General features: G+C 40.2%; 1 protein-coding gene across 8 annotated transcripts in view; it reads left to right on the plus strand.

The window, feature by feature from the left end:
* Window positions 1-17,416, plus strand: part of BICD1 (BICD cargo adaptor 1) — a 256,112-nt gene that overhangs the window by 167,325 nt on the left and 71,371 nt on the right. For all 8 annotated transcript variants that reach the window (XM_038376917.2, XM_038376924.2, XM_043518356.1 and 5 more), the window contains exons 3-4: window positions 4,076-4,228; window positions 9,293-9,730. In XM_038376917.2, coding sequence (XP_038232845.1) covers window positions 4,076-4,228; window positions 9,293-9,730 — 591 coding nt within the window. The remainder of the gene's footprint in view (window positions 1-4,075; window positions 4,229-9,292; window positions 9,731-17,416) is intronic.

Genomic DNA, 17,416 nt, shown 5'->3' on the forward strand with positions numbered 1-17,416 from the left:
TAATCCTGTTCTATCTCACACCTTTCCGAAACTGCAATTGGCTAAGGGTCTGAGCCTGCTATGGACCATGTCAGCAGTCGTGAGATAGATTCCTTTAATGGATGGGGCTGTTATGGAGAAAGAGAATTCTTTAAAACACACTTGTTGCCTGGGTTGATTTTCAGCCACCCGCTCTTCATCCAGGGGCTGATCCTCTTCCAGGCATTGGTAAGGTTGTAGATAGCGCAGTTATGCTTGGCGTGAAAGAGCTGGGTGTCGTCTCCAAACTGCTATCACTTCAGTCATTTTGTCTTGCATTTCTCATGAATGTTGACTTGCATGTCTACCCAGACCCTACAGGAGCCAAAATTAAAGACATACTGTCAGAAACGGAAATCGTAGGCAGTTGTTCAGTGGTATTGGAATTATTAATAATATTAGACATTATTAATACTAATGTGGGAAATTACCAGACACTAATTTAACCACTAATTCCTTTATTTATTGTGTAGGTCAAATGGTATTTTATACAATTCTCTAAACATGCCTGACAGCCTAAATATAAGCAGTCACTACACTCAATACAGTAACAAAGTATTCATAAACATGTGATCAGTATACTTACAGTTCTGCGAGACTTAGGGAAAACTGTCTCATTCTGGTGTGCTCCAGCATGATCAGGTAGAGTATGACAAAGAATCTTCAAATTCATAATTTTTTATATCCTTTAACAAACAAATTATGTCATTGTCACATACTGATTTCAGCTAAAACCAATTTGAGACAAATCACCCTTATTTTCAGTCTTAATCCAGATAAGATTGAGGGTATGTCTAAACTGGGACTTCGTCGGCAAAACTTTTGTCGTTCAGGGGTGTTAAAAAAAACAGCCCCCTGAACGACAAAAGTTTTAATGACGAAAAGTGCTCTTCTGCCGACAAAGCCACTACCACTCGTGGGGGGTGGAAGTTTTGTATCAGCTGGAGAACTCTCTCTGCCCAACAAACAGCAAGTACACTGCTCTGCATTTAGTGGCACCGCTGTAGTGGCACAGCTGTGTCGCTAAAAGCTGCGTAGGATAGACATAGTCTTACAACCTTCTTTCTCTCCAAGGCTTTTCCTCCCTTTCTCTTCCCCTCCTTGCTCACAAGCAGTTTTTCCTTTTTGCCTAGTTTAAATAGCCCCTAGTTTTTGAGATAACACTGGTATGTGAGGTGGGAAGATTCATGACTCTTTTTAAGACAGATTCTCTTTTGCTTTCTTTAAAACCATGTGCAGTCACCCTATTGGTCTCCTTTTTAGAAACTTCTCCTTATCTCATCAGTTGTTTTTTGAACCAGATGCCCCCTGTTTCATTCCTTCTGGCCTTATAACTCACTATTTTCAGGGCCTTCCTTCTACTTGCTAGTCCGGACCTTTCTTTACCACACATATATTTCCTTAAACTTAAACTAACTCTAATTCTTTAATTTTATTTTATATTTATCCCACTGGTGGCATAAGCTGTCTTCCCCCTGAGAAATAATATACAATGCCATTCCCAGGTTTGACTCACAGGCTCAGTCAGCAGGGAATGCTGCAGGAACACATTTAAATGGCCTTTTTTCCCTGGTGCTTCATGACTCTTCTGCCACTTGGGATCTTTCAGCTGAAGTCTTGCTCCAAGTTCGAAATCTTGCAGTTTCTTTTCTTTTCTTAATTGGGTGCCAGGAGTTTTCATTAATTTTTTTGAATGAAAAGGCTTAGTCTAATAAGGTGCTTGTTTGTCATCCTTTGTAATCTTTGTTGCATCAACATATTTTTATAGTGGTTTGTAGTTCTAGGATTTTACACTTTAACCCAGATGCAAAACTAAATATCTGTGTCTTGCAAATCAACTCAGAATTGATAACACTTACCACTGCACCCTTATGTACTAGGAATTAATCTGTACATACATACAGAGCCAGATTACACTTTTGTGGGGCCCTGGGCCAGAGTAAATGGGGGTCCCTCCCCACCACTTCCACCTGCAGTCCCCTCCTACCCTCCTGCTGCTCCTGCTGGGGAAATGGGGTCGAGGCCTGAGGGCTTGCCCTGCCCCACCCCCCTGCCTGGTGCTCCTGCTGGGGAGCAGTGATTGGAGTGCGGGGGCTTACAGGAGCACTGGGCGGGCAGAGCGGGGCAAGCCCCAGCGCCCTGACACCGCTCCCCAGCAGGCGCACCAGACAGGCGGGCGGAGCGGGACAAGCCTCCATGCCCTGACCCTGCTCCGCGACAAGAGCGCCAAGCGGGCAGAGTAGGTTGGAGTGTGGGGGCACCCAATTGGCTGGGGCCCCTGGGCACAGGCCCTATTGGCCCAGTGGGTAATCTGCCACTGCATACAGAGCCAGATACACACACATCACTGAATGCGGTTTCTATAGTGCCTGTTTCTTACAGAGATGTTCAACGTTTCAGAAAGATATAATGTCTATGATTGCTCTCCTGCTGCAGAAATCATAGATTATATTATTTTCTATCTCTGCTCCTCCTGGCATCACAGCAGAGACACAGTCTATGCCATCATTATGAATGTAGCCATTCTTCTTACTATAAAATACTCCGTCGTGCCCCCCGGGTACCACCACTGCTGCTGCAGCGCTCATTGTTCCTGCAGGAGGGGGGAAGATGCAACTGATGGTCCTTACTGCCATGAATCAGGACTGAAGGGGTTCACATACATATCAGTGGTGGGAAGTCTTACCCTGAAAGGCCATATCTTTTGCTGATTCCACTTTCACCTACTCCATTATAAATAGGCTTGGCAGAATTGGATTTTTTTTTATCATTTCAACAGATAATATTGATGTTTATTTGTACACTTTTTTATTTTTTATCAATTTAAATTTTCACAGTTGCAGGATGTCAGCCAATAATTAGTTAATGAGAGTAAACTTTGAGATTCAAAAAGTTAAAGCTTTATAATTGCTAAAATACAAACTGTTGACATCATATGTCAAAATTTTACCCTTAAATCAAACTTTAATAAGTGGTCGAGCAGCATTTTTTTTACTTTGCCTATCTGTAAATTTTGATTATTATTGATGGAAATAGTTCTCATTGGTTTGTGTATGGCGAAATCAACTTCTGTTGATATTTACTGATAAAAATCAAATCATTACAAGCCTAATTATAAATCAGGAGTAACTCCATAGAAGACAGTGGGGTTACACAAGTGTACCATTACAATCAGGCCTCTGATATCTGATGATTTAGAGAGCTTAAAGGTCACTTCAGCATTTGAGTCTCCCACAAAGAATAACCTTAGCAAACCCAAGCTCGAGATGCAAAAAATTTGTCAAGCCTAGAATTAGGTGCAGTCAAATAACTTTTTGATGGCAGTTCTTGAAAACATATATGAGTGTCTAGAAAAATGGTAGGGTTATTGTTGAAATGACTTGTACCTATACCACTTAATACATATAGCAGAACCTGAAACAAGAGACTACTCTAATTAGTAACCTCTGGGCTTAAGAAGCTGCCTCATGTTATCCTGAAATACTCCAGCTTTAATAGAAGACCACATGTGTTGAACAACGGAGTTTTCCATCGTTTGAGTAGTCTCTTGCAACAGGTTTCACTGAATAATACAGCACACAAATATCTGTACTTAATTTCAAAACATGAAGTTGGTTCTTATATTACTTCATCTTGGTTAAAAGCTATCTTTGCAAGACAGACACTATTATTCATTTTTTTGCTGTATGAGTTTAGTGTATTGTCCTTTAGTGAAAAACAGTAGCCAGTTGTGTTTTGATTTAAGCCTTTCAACCAGGCTTCTAGCAAATAAAAGTAATAAGACGATAAAGCACTGGAGGGTTTGTTAATTTAAATAGAAGATTAATCTTGGAACTATTGTGGTCAAGTTTCCATACCATACATGCTCATTTGTATCCATCCAGCCATATAACAAATAACAGGAACTGTGGTGTGACACCATATAAATTGTGGTGCTGCTGTTTTGACATGTAGTGTTAAATCATTTTGTTGCCCTTGTTATACACTGGGGCCATGTTTACCATTCATGCTGCTGGAAATGAAATAGTCATTTTGGTTTTTTTCCCCTCTCCTTCAGAATAACGAAATGGCAGAGTTGCAGAGGATACGGATGAAAGATGAAATTCGAGAATACAAGTTCCGAGAGGCAAGACTTCTTCAGGATTATACTGAGCTTGAAGAAGAAAATATCACTTTGCAAAAACTGGTGTCCACACTGAAACAGAACCAAGTAAGCACAGAAGAGATTTTAGATGCTAGACTAAAAAAAATGTACAACACTGATTGCATTAAAACTGCATAATTTAACCTACCTTGAATTATTCTGGTATGAGATTCTTCATATCTTGCTGGTTATTGTTAAACAGTCATTATACAATATAATATTGGCAAACTAATACACCGAAATCTTACTAAAGTGCTGAATGCACTTGGAGGTTCCATGACAAGTTAAAACCCCACTGCCACCAGTTGTAAACGGTATCCAGGGTTGCTCTCCACTTGATACGTGTGCACAACTCTCATTGATGTTGAAGGGAAACTCAGACCCACTTATACATATATGACATTTAGAAATGTTACTCTGAAAAAATGTACATTTTCCCGTGGAAAATGTTGTTGCTGGCCAAGTAATCAAGAAAACTATTGTCTTGGACAAAAGGGATTTGTTTCTCTGTCAAAAGTGCTATCTTGTCATGATAAATCAGAAAATAAGCAATTCAGGTGATTAAACTGGCAATATTTTTCTTCTTTTAAACACATTCCATGCCAGCACTGGATTACAATTTATAAGGCAATGCCTTCATTTCTAACAGATTGTAATTGCTTCCTGCCTCCATAACATGCATTTTTTAAGTCCTAACATTCTCAGCGGGATAATTAGGGCTTGCCACAAGATTGCCACAGTTTCTAGAGGGAGTTTAACAAAACTATCTTGTTGCTGTCAGGATTTGCAGTACAATTTCATCTAACTGTTACTAATATTTTATCCATCCTGACATGGTGGTTAAAGTACTTAGAACAACAAGGTAGAACAACTGGGGACATGGAGATAATAGAAACAGATCCATACTTTCCTTATATTGAGACACCATGAGTTACAAATTTCTAAAACTAAATTTCCAGCAGATTGTCTTTATCAGAGAGGTATTATCCAGGCCACTGTATTCCTCCTTTGAGGCACAGGTATGATTCTCACTAGCTTCATGGAAATGATCTGCACAGATCTTGGGAAAACTAGTCCCCTGAATGGACTGTCGTAGTTTCCACCAGAAGAGAATCTGTACACAAGTTCTTGTATCTGTTAGAACACTTCACTCTTAATGAACCTGAATACCAGGGCCCCATAAAGAGGAAAAAAATTTGGCATATTTTGATTTAAAAAAATTACAGTATTTTTGTATCAAATATTTTTTGTTTGTTTTCATAACTCAGAAAATAGTTTTGATCTACAAGATGAAATTTCATAAGAGATTAGTCCTGTATATTCTTTCATTTATAAAATCGTGTATTACATAATCCTTGATATTTTATGATCAGATCTTTTTAGGCATTTGGAAGAAGAATCCATGAAAAAGGGGAATGTAAAAATCAGTTACTGTTCACAAACAGTGCAAATCTCCCTGCTTTTCATGAGAATTTCTGCTATACACAGATTATGTTATGTGTATAATCAAGAAAATATAGATACTGGATTTTATTAATAGGGCCTGTGTTTTCAGGATTCATTTCCCTACAAAACAACAGCAACACAGATTTGTGACCCCCGAATCCAAATCTGAAAATCTGGGGTAAACCCCAAACCTCCAGATTTTCAAAAGATTCCCAGTACAATCAGTCACTAACTTTCTTGAGCTGTTTGATATCAGGTCACTGAGCCAATCTGAAGGTTCAAATTCTACAGACTGCCTTCTCAGCCAGCTCCCAAATAAAAGTCCTCAGCTGTCTACTGAATATCCAGGATTCATTTCCCTACAAAACAACAGCAACACAGATTTGTGACCCCGAATCCAAATCTGAAAATCTGGGGTAAACCCCAAACCTCCAGATTTTCAAAAGATTCCCAGTACAATCAGTCACTAACTTTCTTGAGCTGTTTGATAGCAGGTCACTGAGCCAATCTGAAGGTTCAAATTCTACAGACTGCCTTCTCAGCCAGCTCCCAAATAAAAGTCCTCAGCTGTCTACTGAATATCCAAGCCCAAAAGGAACTTGCTATAGCAGGGACCCAGTCCTTGTATTATATTTAAATTCTGCTTTTTAAATATTTGTGTAGACACTGAATGAAACAAAGTTCTAGACCATCAACTGAAGATGCAACTAATAATGCCTGCCAACTAGTAATGTCTGCCAAATTGTTTGAATTAGAAATTGGTTTTTACTTGGGAATTTTTCAACATTTACTTGAAAACCAAATTTCTCCCTCCTCCACCAAAAGACATTATTGCACTATTTAATCTGATTTATTATTTTAAAATTCAGAATTTTACAAATTAAAAATATTAAAGGAATATCATCAAACTAAAAATCATACCACTGTCTAAGGCTACCATTTTTACAAGTAGAGCTGATTGGAAAATGGAAATGCTAATGAATCTTTATCAAAATTTTGTTTCAGTGAAAAAATGTCTGGTTCTAATTTATAATGAACACAAAGGAAATGGAAAGAAATTAGTCAAATATTTTTTCTTCCCTTTTTAAAGTTTGTGGATTTAATAGGAATTTGTGTATAGTCAGTTTGCAGTGTATGGTCAGTAAATTTCCGTTTTGTTTGTGTGGGTCTTTTGTACAGCAACAAGGAACCAGAAAAAGATTGAAAATTGGGAAATTATTTCCTATAATTTAAAGATATGAATAGGTAAAGCCACAGAAACTGTTCAAGGGATTCAGGGGCAGGTGTAGTACCACAGAAAACTTTTAACTTTTTCTCTCACCCTTCTCCAACCCTCCCCCCTCCCACCCCACCCTCTGAAACCACGTGTATGACACAAGGGTCAAATAAATGTCTTTTTTGTCCATAAAGTTTGAGAGTTACTTTTAATAATTTTTGTTCTGGGGTGAAAAGAACCAGGTATAAACCTATTTTGTTTTCATTAAACATCCTTTATTTTCGTGTCACTTTGCTTATCACTGAGGAAAGAATCAGAATGCCAGAATTGCTTGGTCACTTACATAATACTCTTGTCCAACACATTCCTGTGTCTTGACTCGTCAGATGCTTATTCTAGCATAAGAACCCTTCCCATTCCAATTCAGCAGCCAGGGCTCTCCCAGTGTAGAATTGTCTTTCTTGGAGCTAGTGAGTCCATCAAGACAAGATAAGGTGAAAAAAGGAATTGTTAGAGGTCGCAGTCCCGCAAGCTGCTCTGCATAGGCAGACTCATGAGCCAATGGGGCTGTGTGTGGAGGCATGGGGATCACACGTAGAAAGCAGTTTGCAGTAGCAGGATTAGATTTTCCACAAGGAAGGAAAGAAAATTGTAAAAATGTCAAATCTTCCTTCCCAACAAACTACAATGGAACTAAACCACTGTATTGGTAATGTCAGTTCCTAATTCTTTCGGATAATAATGGAGGTGAGGATCGGAGCAGCTGGAATGCTAATGGGAGCCAAGGAACACAGATCTTCTTCTGTCTAAATAGCTGGTCATTGTAACAGCAACAGGATTTAGAACCCAAACCTACTCCCTTTTATGTCAGTGGGAGTTTTACCATTGATTTCAGTGGGAGAAGGATTAGGTCCTTAACAAAGTGGTATCAAATGTATCTAAACGAACACTTCCACTAGCTGCTTTCTTTGGCTCTGTAGATGTGAAACTTTGAGTTTGTGTTAAACAGGTTAATTTTCTAAGTGAATTGTTCAGCACTGGAAGTAAAGTGCCTAGAACAAGGTAGTCCTCCTTTTGTCGCCTGCATTTTTGTCCATCTTGCATAGCACATATCGTCTCTATTTTCTCCACTACAGCGAGTGGCTATAGTTGTGTTGGGATGGGGCACTCTCTTCCTTTCTAAAAACATGGTAGTTACTTAGGAGAAGAAGCTGCCATTTTCCTCAGCCACGTTATCATATGTATTGGGAAAATCCAGCTCCCTGCCTGTGGAGCTGGGTGGCTGATCTGCGAGAGGTGAGAGATTTATCAGTCAGTGAAAACTGGAGTGGCTAACACCAGCTCAGCAGGGGAAGAATTTAAGTCTGGCCTGCTACAGGACCAGAAGACCAGCTGTCGGTACCCTAAAATGGCTTCTGTATTCCCTGCTTTAACACAGCTACTATTATATTTTTCGGAATGTCAAAAGTCAACCTCTATTGTAAAATTGCTGCCATTTGAGGACATCTGGCAGTTTAAACAGGGTGCATTATTAGTCTGTCCCTTCATTTTTAAAATAAAACCTTATTGAATAATTGTCATAAAACAAACCTATATCTTCCTACAGTATAAAAAACTAGACACACAGTGATTACATCGGATAAGAAGTTAGATGCCTTAGAAATACCTATGAGTGATAAGTCTAACAGTATAATTAACTTCCATCTATGCGCAATGCCATAATAGACAAACATTACTTATGATAACTAATAATAAAGCTGTACTTCCTAGTGTAGCTTCAGGTCAGTGACTGTTCTTGCATGAAAGACAGCAGAGGTTCTCAACCAGGGATCCAGGGTCCCCTAGGGGGCCTCAAGCAGGTTTCAGTGGGGCCTCCAAGCAGGGCCAGCATTAGACATGCTGGAGCCCAGGGCAGAAAGCCAAAGCCCCGCCACATGGGGCTAAAGCCCAGGTCCCTGCGCCCCGTCACCTAAGGCTGACACTGAAGTCTGAACAATGTAGCTTGGGGGGGGGGCCCCGTAGCAATGGGCCCCAGTCAATTGCCCTGCTTGCTACCTCCTAACGCTGGCCCTGGCTTTTATATGCAGAAAACCTGTTATTGTGGCATAGGTGGGCTATGGAGTTTTTATAGCATGTTGGGGGTGGGGCGGGGAGATGTACTCAGGAAGAAAAAGGTTGAGAACCTCTGAAATACAGTGTGTGTCCTAATAAATCATCCAGAGATTCTGATTCTCACCCCTTGAAAATGTGTGCAGTACAATATAAAACCGAGAACTAATAAAATGGGGTACATGCAGTACACCTTTCCTCATGAATTTTCTGAGCATGACGCTCTTTGCAGCTACTGGCAATGCCTGGTCTAAGTAATTTTTGGCTATTTAGTGCCTAGTTCAATCAGGCTAATAAATGGCAGGTTTTTAAGACCCAAGTTTTAGTGTTATGAATGTTCTTTGTCTTGTCTAATTCAGGTTGAATATGAAGGTTTAAAGCATGAGATTAAACGATTTGAGGAGGAGACAGTATTGCTTAATAGCCAGCTAGAAGATGCCATCCGACTGAAGGAGATTGCCGAACATCAGCTGGAGGAAGCCCTGGAGACTTTAAAAAATGAAAGGGAGCAAAAGAACAATCTGAGGAAAGAACTCTCCCAGTATATCAACCTCAATGATAGTATGTACAGTAACCACATTAATATATCAGTAGATGGATTAAAGTTTGCAGAGGATGGTAGCGAACCTAATAATGATGACAAAATGAATGGGCACATCCATGGGCCTCTTGTGAAACTGACTGGAGATTACCGGACTCCTGCAGTTAGGAAAGGAGAATCTCTGCACCCAGTCTCTGATCTCTTCAGTGAGCTCAACATATCAGAAATGCAGAAATTGAAGCAGCAACTTGTGCAGGTAAGAGCTCAGCTTAAAACCATAAAGACTTTCACATAATTATACCAGACTCTAATGCTAATGACTGATTTACTTGTCCATGATCCTATTCCCCACTGTGCATTTTCTCTGTTCTTAGCTTTCTGTCTAGGTGTTTTCTAATTTCCAGGTCTCTCAAAAAAAGTTCAGTTGAGAGAATGATCAGAAACAAGGGGAAATGAGGAGAAAGGGACCCAGCAGTGCTTGAAGTGTGTGTGGGGCAGGGGGCAGGAAAGGAGAGTTCACAAGGGTTTAAAGATCTAGCAAACACAATCATTTAAAAATCAAGCCAGTACACTGAAGGGCACCCTTTAAGCATTGTCTTCTGAAAGCTGCTCCTCCCAGATAATAGACTTCGAGAATTAATGGGGGACAGGCATGGGTTCCAGACCACTGGAGAAGAGTGTCATGGTTGATGGAGTGGGTCACAGCTAAGAATGCCAAACTCAGAACATGCTGTCAGAAAACAGGGCAGACACACCCAAACTGGTGGTATATTCTATAGTTAGATTTTACCAAGCCAGTAACAAAAGTGTACTTTTGTACTTTTGCCAGACAAGCTGGACTTTATGATGTAAGGTTATTAAAACCAAAACCACCAAACATTGTTTTTTTGGGGGACTGGAAGAACCTAGTCACTTGCCCCAGGTCACTGGATACTTCAAGATCTCACCAAAAACAGCACTGGAAGCCAGTCCTTAGAAAACTAAACTAAAGATTTATTAATTCAGGAAAAGAAATAAGAGTTATTAAAAGTCTAAGTGGATCAGAAACATTACAGTTGGTTCAGAATCTGTGAGACCAGTTATTAGCAGAGGTGTAATGCCTGCTAATTCTCCATAAATCTCTTAGTGTCCTTTCATAAGTTCCTCAGGGTTTTACCAAAGCAGATTTGGGGAGATCTGTCTTGCATCTGGAATAGCCCCCTGATAGCATCCAGAAAGATCAGAGCTGTTGGATGAGCCCCATGAATCTATATTTATAGCTCTCTGACATGAAGAACAGATTGACAGGTGTCTTCCTAGAAAGACAGTCCCGCCATCTAGTGTGAGGAAGAATAGATATTTGAGTCCGTGACAAGTCCTAATGGCCTTGTTTTGAAGATCGAATGCTTCAGCCCTAAGGTTTCAGTCTTGTAAACACAATGTGATAGCCACCAAGTCTTTATCAAGTAGTTTTACATCTGAATGCTAAATATGTGCTTTTTGATCTAATAACAATTGAGTATAGTTGTGTACATAATGTAAAGGCAAATGCAAAACATGAAAAGTTAATTTGATTACATTGGTACCTTCTAAGAGGATGTGGGTAAATACAGACAAATACAATTTAGTATCCACTCGATTCTTAACAACACAAGTGAACCTCTTATATTTGGTTTCAGAGGGGTAGCCATGTTAGTCTGTAACAGCAAAAACAACGAGGAGTCCTTGTGGCACCTTAGAGACTGACACATTTATTTGGGCATAAACTTTAACATTCCTTTGTTACTTAAATACAGTGAATTAGCCTGATTATCTTGCAATGCCTCTTGACATGCCTGTAAGATCACATTCAGGTGAATTGGTCTGTTAGTTTTATCCTGAGATGGTTTACCAGTGTCAAAGAGCAAATATAACCTATCTTTAAAAAGGGGAACAAAGATTCATAGGGATTCGTAGACCAGTCAGCCTAACTTTGATACCTAGAAAGATACTGGAACAAATTATTAAACAATCAGTTTGTAAGCCTCTGGAGGACAATAGGGTTATAGGAAATAGCCAGCATGGATTTGTCAAGAACAAATCATGACAAACCAATCTAATTTCCTTCTTTGACAGGATTACTGGCCTAGTGGATAAGGGGAAGCAGTAGATGTGATATAACTTGATTTTAATAAGGCTATAGACATGGTCCCATGTGACATTCTCATAAGTAAACTAGGGAAATGTGGTCTAGATGAAAGGTTGTGCATAACTTGTTGAAAGACTGTACTCACAGAGTAGTTATCAATGGTTCATTGATAGACTGGGAGAGCATATCTAATGGGGTCCTGCAAAGGTCAGTCCTTGTTCCGGTACTATTCAATATTTTCAGTAATGACTTGGATAATGGAGTGGAGAGTGTGCTTATAAAATTTGCAGATGACATCAAGCTGGAAATGGTTGCAAGCATTTTGGATGTCACGATTAGAATTCAAACAACCTTGACAAATTGGAAGTTGGTTGGAAATCAACAAGATGAAATTCAATCAAGAGAAATGAAAAGTACTTCACTTAGGAAGGAAAAATCAAATGCACAGCTATAAAATGCGGAATAACTGGCTATGTGATAGAACTGCTAAAAAGGATCCAGGAGTTATAGTGGATCACAAATTGAATATGAGTCAACTGTGGTGCAGCTGCAAAAAAAAAGGCTAATGTCATTCTGGGGTATATTAACAGGCATGTAGTATGTAAGACATGGGCGGTAATTGGCCCGCTCTACTCAGCACTGGGGAGTAGCTGGAGTCCTGTTTCAAGTTCTGGGCACCACACTTTAGGAAAGATGTGGATAAATTGGAGAGAGTCCAAAGGAAAGCAACAAATATGATAAAAGGTTTAGAAAACTTGACCTATGATGAAAGGTTCAGAAAAATGCGCGTGTTTAGTCTTGAGAAAAGAAGACTGGGGAGGGACCCTGATAACAGTCTTCAAATATGTTAAGGGCTGTTATAAAGAGGACAGTGATCTATTGTTCTCCATGTCCTTTAAAGTAGGACAAGAAGTAATGGGCTTAATCTGCAACAAGGGATTTAGGTTAGTGTGAGAGAGCAGAGGGAGTGAGGGAGCTGCATTCACAGTCTGGAGCAGGCTTGTTATGAGGGGGGAGAGAACCTCAAGCAGCTGGTTCCTTATAAGAGAGCTGACAGTTGTTTGAGAGGGCTGACTCTGGGAAGTTTACAGGAGAGTCAGCTCTGTGCAGGACTGCTGCAAGCTAAACCCCAGGGCAGGTCACCCCATAAGAACTCATTAACAAAGAACTCGTAAGAAGGAAACTTTTGGTCCCCCAGGCTCTGAGGTAAGAGCCGTGCCCCAGGACAGATTTTTGGGACTCTTAAGTTTTACTTTTGAGTTTTGTCTGAATAAACCCAGGCCCCAATAAGAGTGGTGATTAGATGAGCAAGTGTGGAGTGTCTCTAAAAGGGAGAATAAAGGGCAGGGCAGAGGCACAAGGCCACAAGAGGGCACACAGGGCAGCCAACTCGTTTATAGTTAGATATTAGTAAAAACTTTCTAACTATAAGAGTAGTTAAGCACTGGAATAGCTTCCAAGGGAGGTTGTGGAATCCCAGTTGTTGGAGGTTTTTAAGAACAGGTGGGACAAACACCTGTTAGATGATGGTCTAGGTTTACTTGGTCCTGCCTCAGCACAGGGGGTGGGACTTGATGACCTCTAGAGGTCCCTTCCAGCCCTACATTTCTATGATTCTGACTCTCGCTTTTTCCAGACCACTTTTTATAGTAGGATCCAGTTCCTCTTGCTGAATAAATTAGGGCCACATTCTGATACCATTACACTGGTTCAGTAGCACCTTACTCCCATTTACTTCAGTGAGGCTATCTATGGACTAAGTGCTATTCAGTGTGAGTAAGGGTATCTGAATTAGTCCTTAGTGTATGTAGACTCAGTTCTGCTTCAGTTCCAGTCTGTTGGAGTTTTTGCCATTAACTTACGTTGGAAAAAGATTTGGCATTCAATCAAGAAAGAACAAAAGGGGAGAAGAGTTTCTCTTTAAGAATACTTACCATAAGAGCTCGTGGTGTTTGAGACATAACACATTGTTGTATTCCACATTAGCATCCCCTGCTGATGCATCCTGTATAGAGTACCACTGGCAAACATAATACCAGCAGTTTGTTTTCCATTCCTCCATGCCTTATCAGAGTCATTATCAGAACTGGGAAGGGATCCAGTGTATATATACTTAAAAAGGGGGGGAAAAAAAAACAGAAGAAGCTGCCAACATCTGTTATCATCCCAGAAAGAAATAATACAAAGCCACACAGCCTAAAGGTCCAACCATGCAAGCTGTTAAGCAATTCCTTTGGGGTGCACAGCATGTCAGCTCAGTGCAAACTCAGCGTTCTTGGCACCTTCCAGGATTAGGCCCACCATTATATCTCTCTACTAAAGGGTGAAAAAAGTGAAAATATCTGAAAAAAGGTGAGAGATGCACAGAAGTAAAATTGAGAATATAATGAACCTTACTTTATTGTGTTCAATGGGGGAAAAAGTGCCCCAAATGTTAAGTGACATTTTGCTGGAGTACTTATTGTTTTACCTGTTTCATTACCAAATCTTGGTTATGACATAAGAAAGCAGTGATGATATGGTACCTCGAATTTTGTGTATGCTTTTCCTCACAAAACTAATTGTACAAACGTGTTAACAGTATTCAGTTGGTAACTATTCTCAGCAACGTTGTCAGTCTACTGGCAATGACCCGCCTAATATTGTTCTTCACATTTTAATAAGTGTATTCCATACAGTATACATACACGGGCAGGTTTTGTAGTTGAGTCCACAGTGGATATGCCTGGCCATAGCAACTTGATACTTGTGATACAGACAGCAACTGCCCTTACTAGGCATCCTAAGCGTGTTAAGAATTTTTTTAAAAAATAGACACAGCAAGAAAACTGACATGCTTTCTATAGATCAGCATGGCGGGGCTGGTCCAGCCCCCATGAGGGGCGGGGAGGGAGTACCACCCAGCCCTGCTCGGATCCCAGCCCTGCCCTCCAGCCTCAACTCCTGACCACAGCCCGGCCAACACTTTGCTCCTGGCTCTAGCTTTGACCCCCTTACACTTGTCTGAATCCTCCCTTCGAGGAGCTGCGGCCTGGCTCTGAGGGGGTGCAGACAGGGATAAGGAGGGGTGCGATCCTGAAAAGTTTGGGGACAACAGCTATAGATACTTAAAGGTTTACTGTAGAATGCTGGTGTGTGCTGTGTTTTGTTTTTGTTTTTGTTTTAATTAAGTAAACTATCCTTTCTATTTGGAGCCACATTAGCTCACCTATGGTCTCACAAATTAAATGTGAGGAATTCCTCCAGGAAGTTTCTTGATGTTGGACATGGGGATTCAATTAGATATTCTTGCTGTTAATGCTTCAGCAAAACATGAATTGCTATTTTCAGCAGTGTCTTTGTGGTGTTCTGTTCATGAAGGCATGTATCAAAGGTTAGTTAGCACTCCCACTTCCACCAAACGGTGTGTATTTTAGCTATTTGAAATTTCTGTACACAACAGCAATTTATTTGCCCTATTATCAAACTATAAGCCTATTGTTGCACATGCATCAAAATATTGGTTAAGGCAGGTAGAATTCCTCCTGCAGCTCTGGGGCTGAACTCCTTCATGCCTCTTGACAGGCCAGCTCCTGGCTGGTGCCGAGGAGACCTTACTGTCACGCTTCATATTTCAATAGTGCAAACAAGACCCACCGTCTAAACAAGGTGAGTAACATGACCCACCAATTCCCAGCAAAGATCCATGCCTCGATCAAAATTCCAATGGTTATTAATGGCAAAGATGTCTTCTCTGTTTTGGGAGGGAGAAATTATCCACATCCTTTTCAGAACCCTGTGATTCCTTCCACCACTTTATTCTCCTTATTCTTGAGGCCCACCTCATAGCCACCTTTCTTCTGAGTGGAGAAGATTAGACAAATCTTTCTTCAGACCTGCTGACCCTTCATCATCCAATGCTGTGTCTGTTGAACAATGTTCAGTATTCTCCCTCTCTGACCTCCTCCTTCAGTTTCCTTAGCGCTTCTAGTGCTTTTCTGTCCAGAGAACCAAGAAAATTAGACTAGACATCAGGTTCCATAATGGAAGTTTCCTGTTCAGAAGTTCTTCACGGTTCCCACCATCAGTTCATTGCTAACTTCTCTTGTTAACAAATTAAATAATAATGATAAATGTGGTTCCCATAGTTCAAAGCAAACTGCTGACACACATTGGGGGGAAAATATCCCAAAACTGAAATCCTTGTAGAGAACTATGCAGCATGAAACACGTACAGCTCATTTGGGTGGTTTTTTAGTTTGTTTTAGATAATGATAAAGTTAGTTCGTGAAACTACTAATTTAGTTGTCCAAAAAACCCAGATGACACTGAAATATAACACCATGTTCCTAGAAGATTGCTGTGGGTGGAAATAAAAATACAGCAGATTATAGAAAGTGAAATACTTAGGAACAGCAGAAAGTCATTATTATTCGGGAGTTTGCTCTTGCTTTGTTTTTAAGGCAGAAGCATATATTAGTCACTGAAACACACACTAACATCCTAGTGTCGCCTAGTATTGTGCTGCTTGTTAGAATACATTGATACTGATTCCATAATATCTTTAAATGTCTCACCTCGTATTCCAGTTAGCATATGGGTTCCAGATACACTACTTCTAACACTATGTTCTTTGTATCTGCAAGCAGATAATCGTTTCCATGCAGGCTCTCTATTTCTTTTGCCAGTCTGAAATTTTGCAAGAGAAGCAATTTTTCCAAATCTGGTTTGTTTATTAAAGATATCATAAACATTCCCGTTAATGTCCTTCTCCATAGTAGATGTCTGCATTGAACAATAATGTAGTAAGAGTCAATTCTTTCTAACTAATTTAAGCAGTCATGGACATTGGAATACAGTGGCTCTGTATGGCCAACTTCCTGCAACAAATGGTAAAACATTATTTGACAATGAGCCCCATGCAATCATCTTTATTTCTGTATCAGTAGAATCCACTGTTAGCTGCCAAATTTGAGGACTTCTCCAAATGTTCATGGTGTGGCACCACTTACCTTTAAGGGCCAGCGCTTCTTGTGACAATATCTTTTCAGTATATTGTTATTGTCACAGGAAGAACTGGCATTTTAAGATAGTTGATACTCAGCCTCATCTGTGCCAGGTGTTGCCCTCCTTGCCAGATGAATGGAATGAGTAGTATGGATCTTGTGGTGGGGACCATGCAACTAAGAACCAGGCCTGCTAGGAGACATGATGGCAGCCTCAATTCAGTCAGGAGAGAGATTCCAGGGAGAGCAGACCTGGGAAGTCTGTATAGCCTGATCTATAAATTATGAATAAAAATTCCCAGTTATCACTTTCAGGGTAGACAGGTTCTTGTCCCAAGATTAGGCCCATATTAAAATTATTATATAGTTGGGAACCCCGATGTGCACAGGTGCAACACTCACACTATAGTAACTCTTCTATGTTTACAAATAATTTATGAATTCATTTAGCAAAGTCACACACACTCTAACTCAGTAAAGTAGATAGAGATAATACAAAAGTACATACTTACACCATCCCTTGCAGAACAAGCTGAAATGTTAGCTATTATCTTCCTCATCACCGTCACCTTCCTCATCTTCACCGGTGGCTATCATTCTGGCCTCTCCCAAGGGCTACATCTCTCTCCCTCCTACTGCCATGGAATACCACTTTTATAATATGTTCCGCTGATGTTACCATGTCTCATGCATATTCAGTAGGGGTTTCTCCCCTCTTCCTTATTTGTATTTCCTCCCCTTATCAATGTTAAGGTATCTTTTTTCTATAGCTTAATATATTTATGATTTCACCCCATTATAATATACGTCAATTTGTTGCCATGGCAGTCTTGTGGTTGGATGTTCCGTC

Source organism: Dermochelys coriacea, chromosome 1, assembly GCF_009764565.3.
Source record: "Dermochelys coriacea isolate rDerCor1 chromosome 1, rDerCor1.pri.v4, whole genome shotgun sequence".
In the NCBI taxonomy this organism is placed as follows: Eukaryota; Metazoa; Chordata; order Testudines; family Dermochelyidae; genus Dermochelys; species Dermochelys coriacea.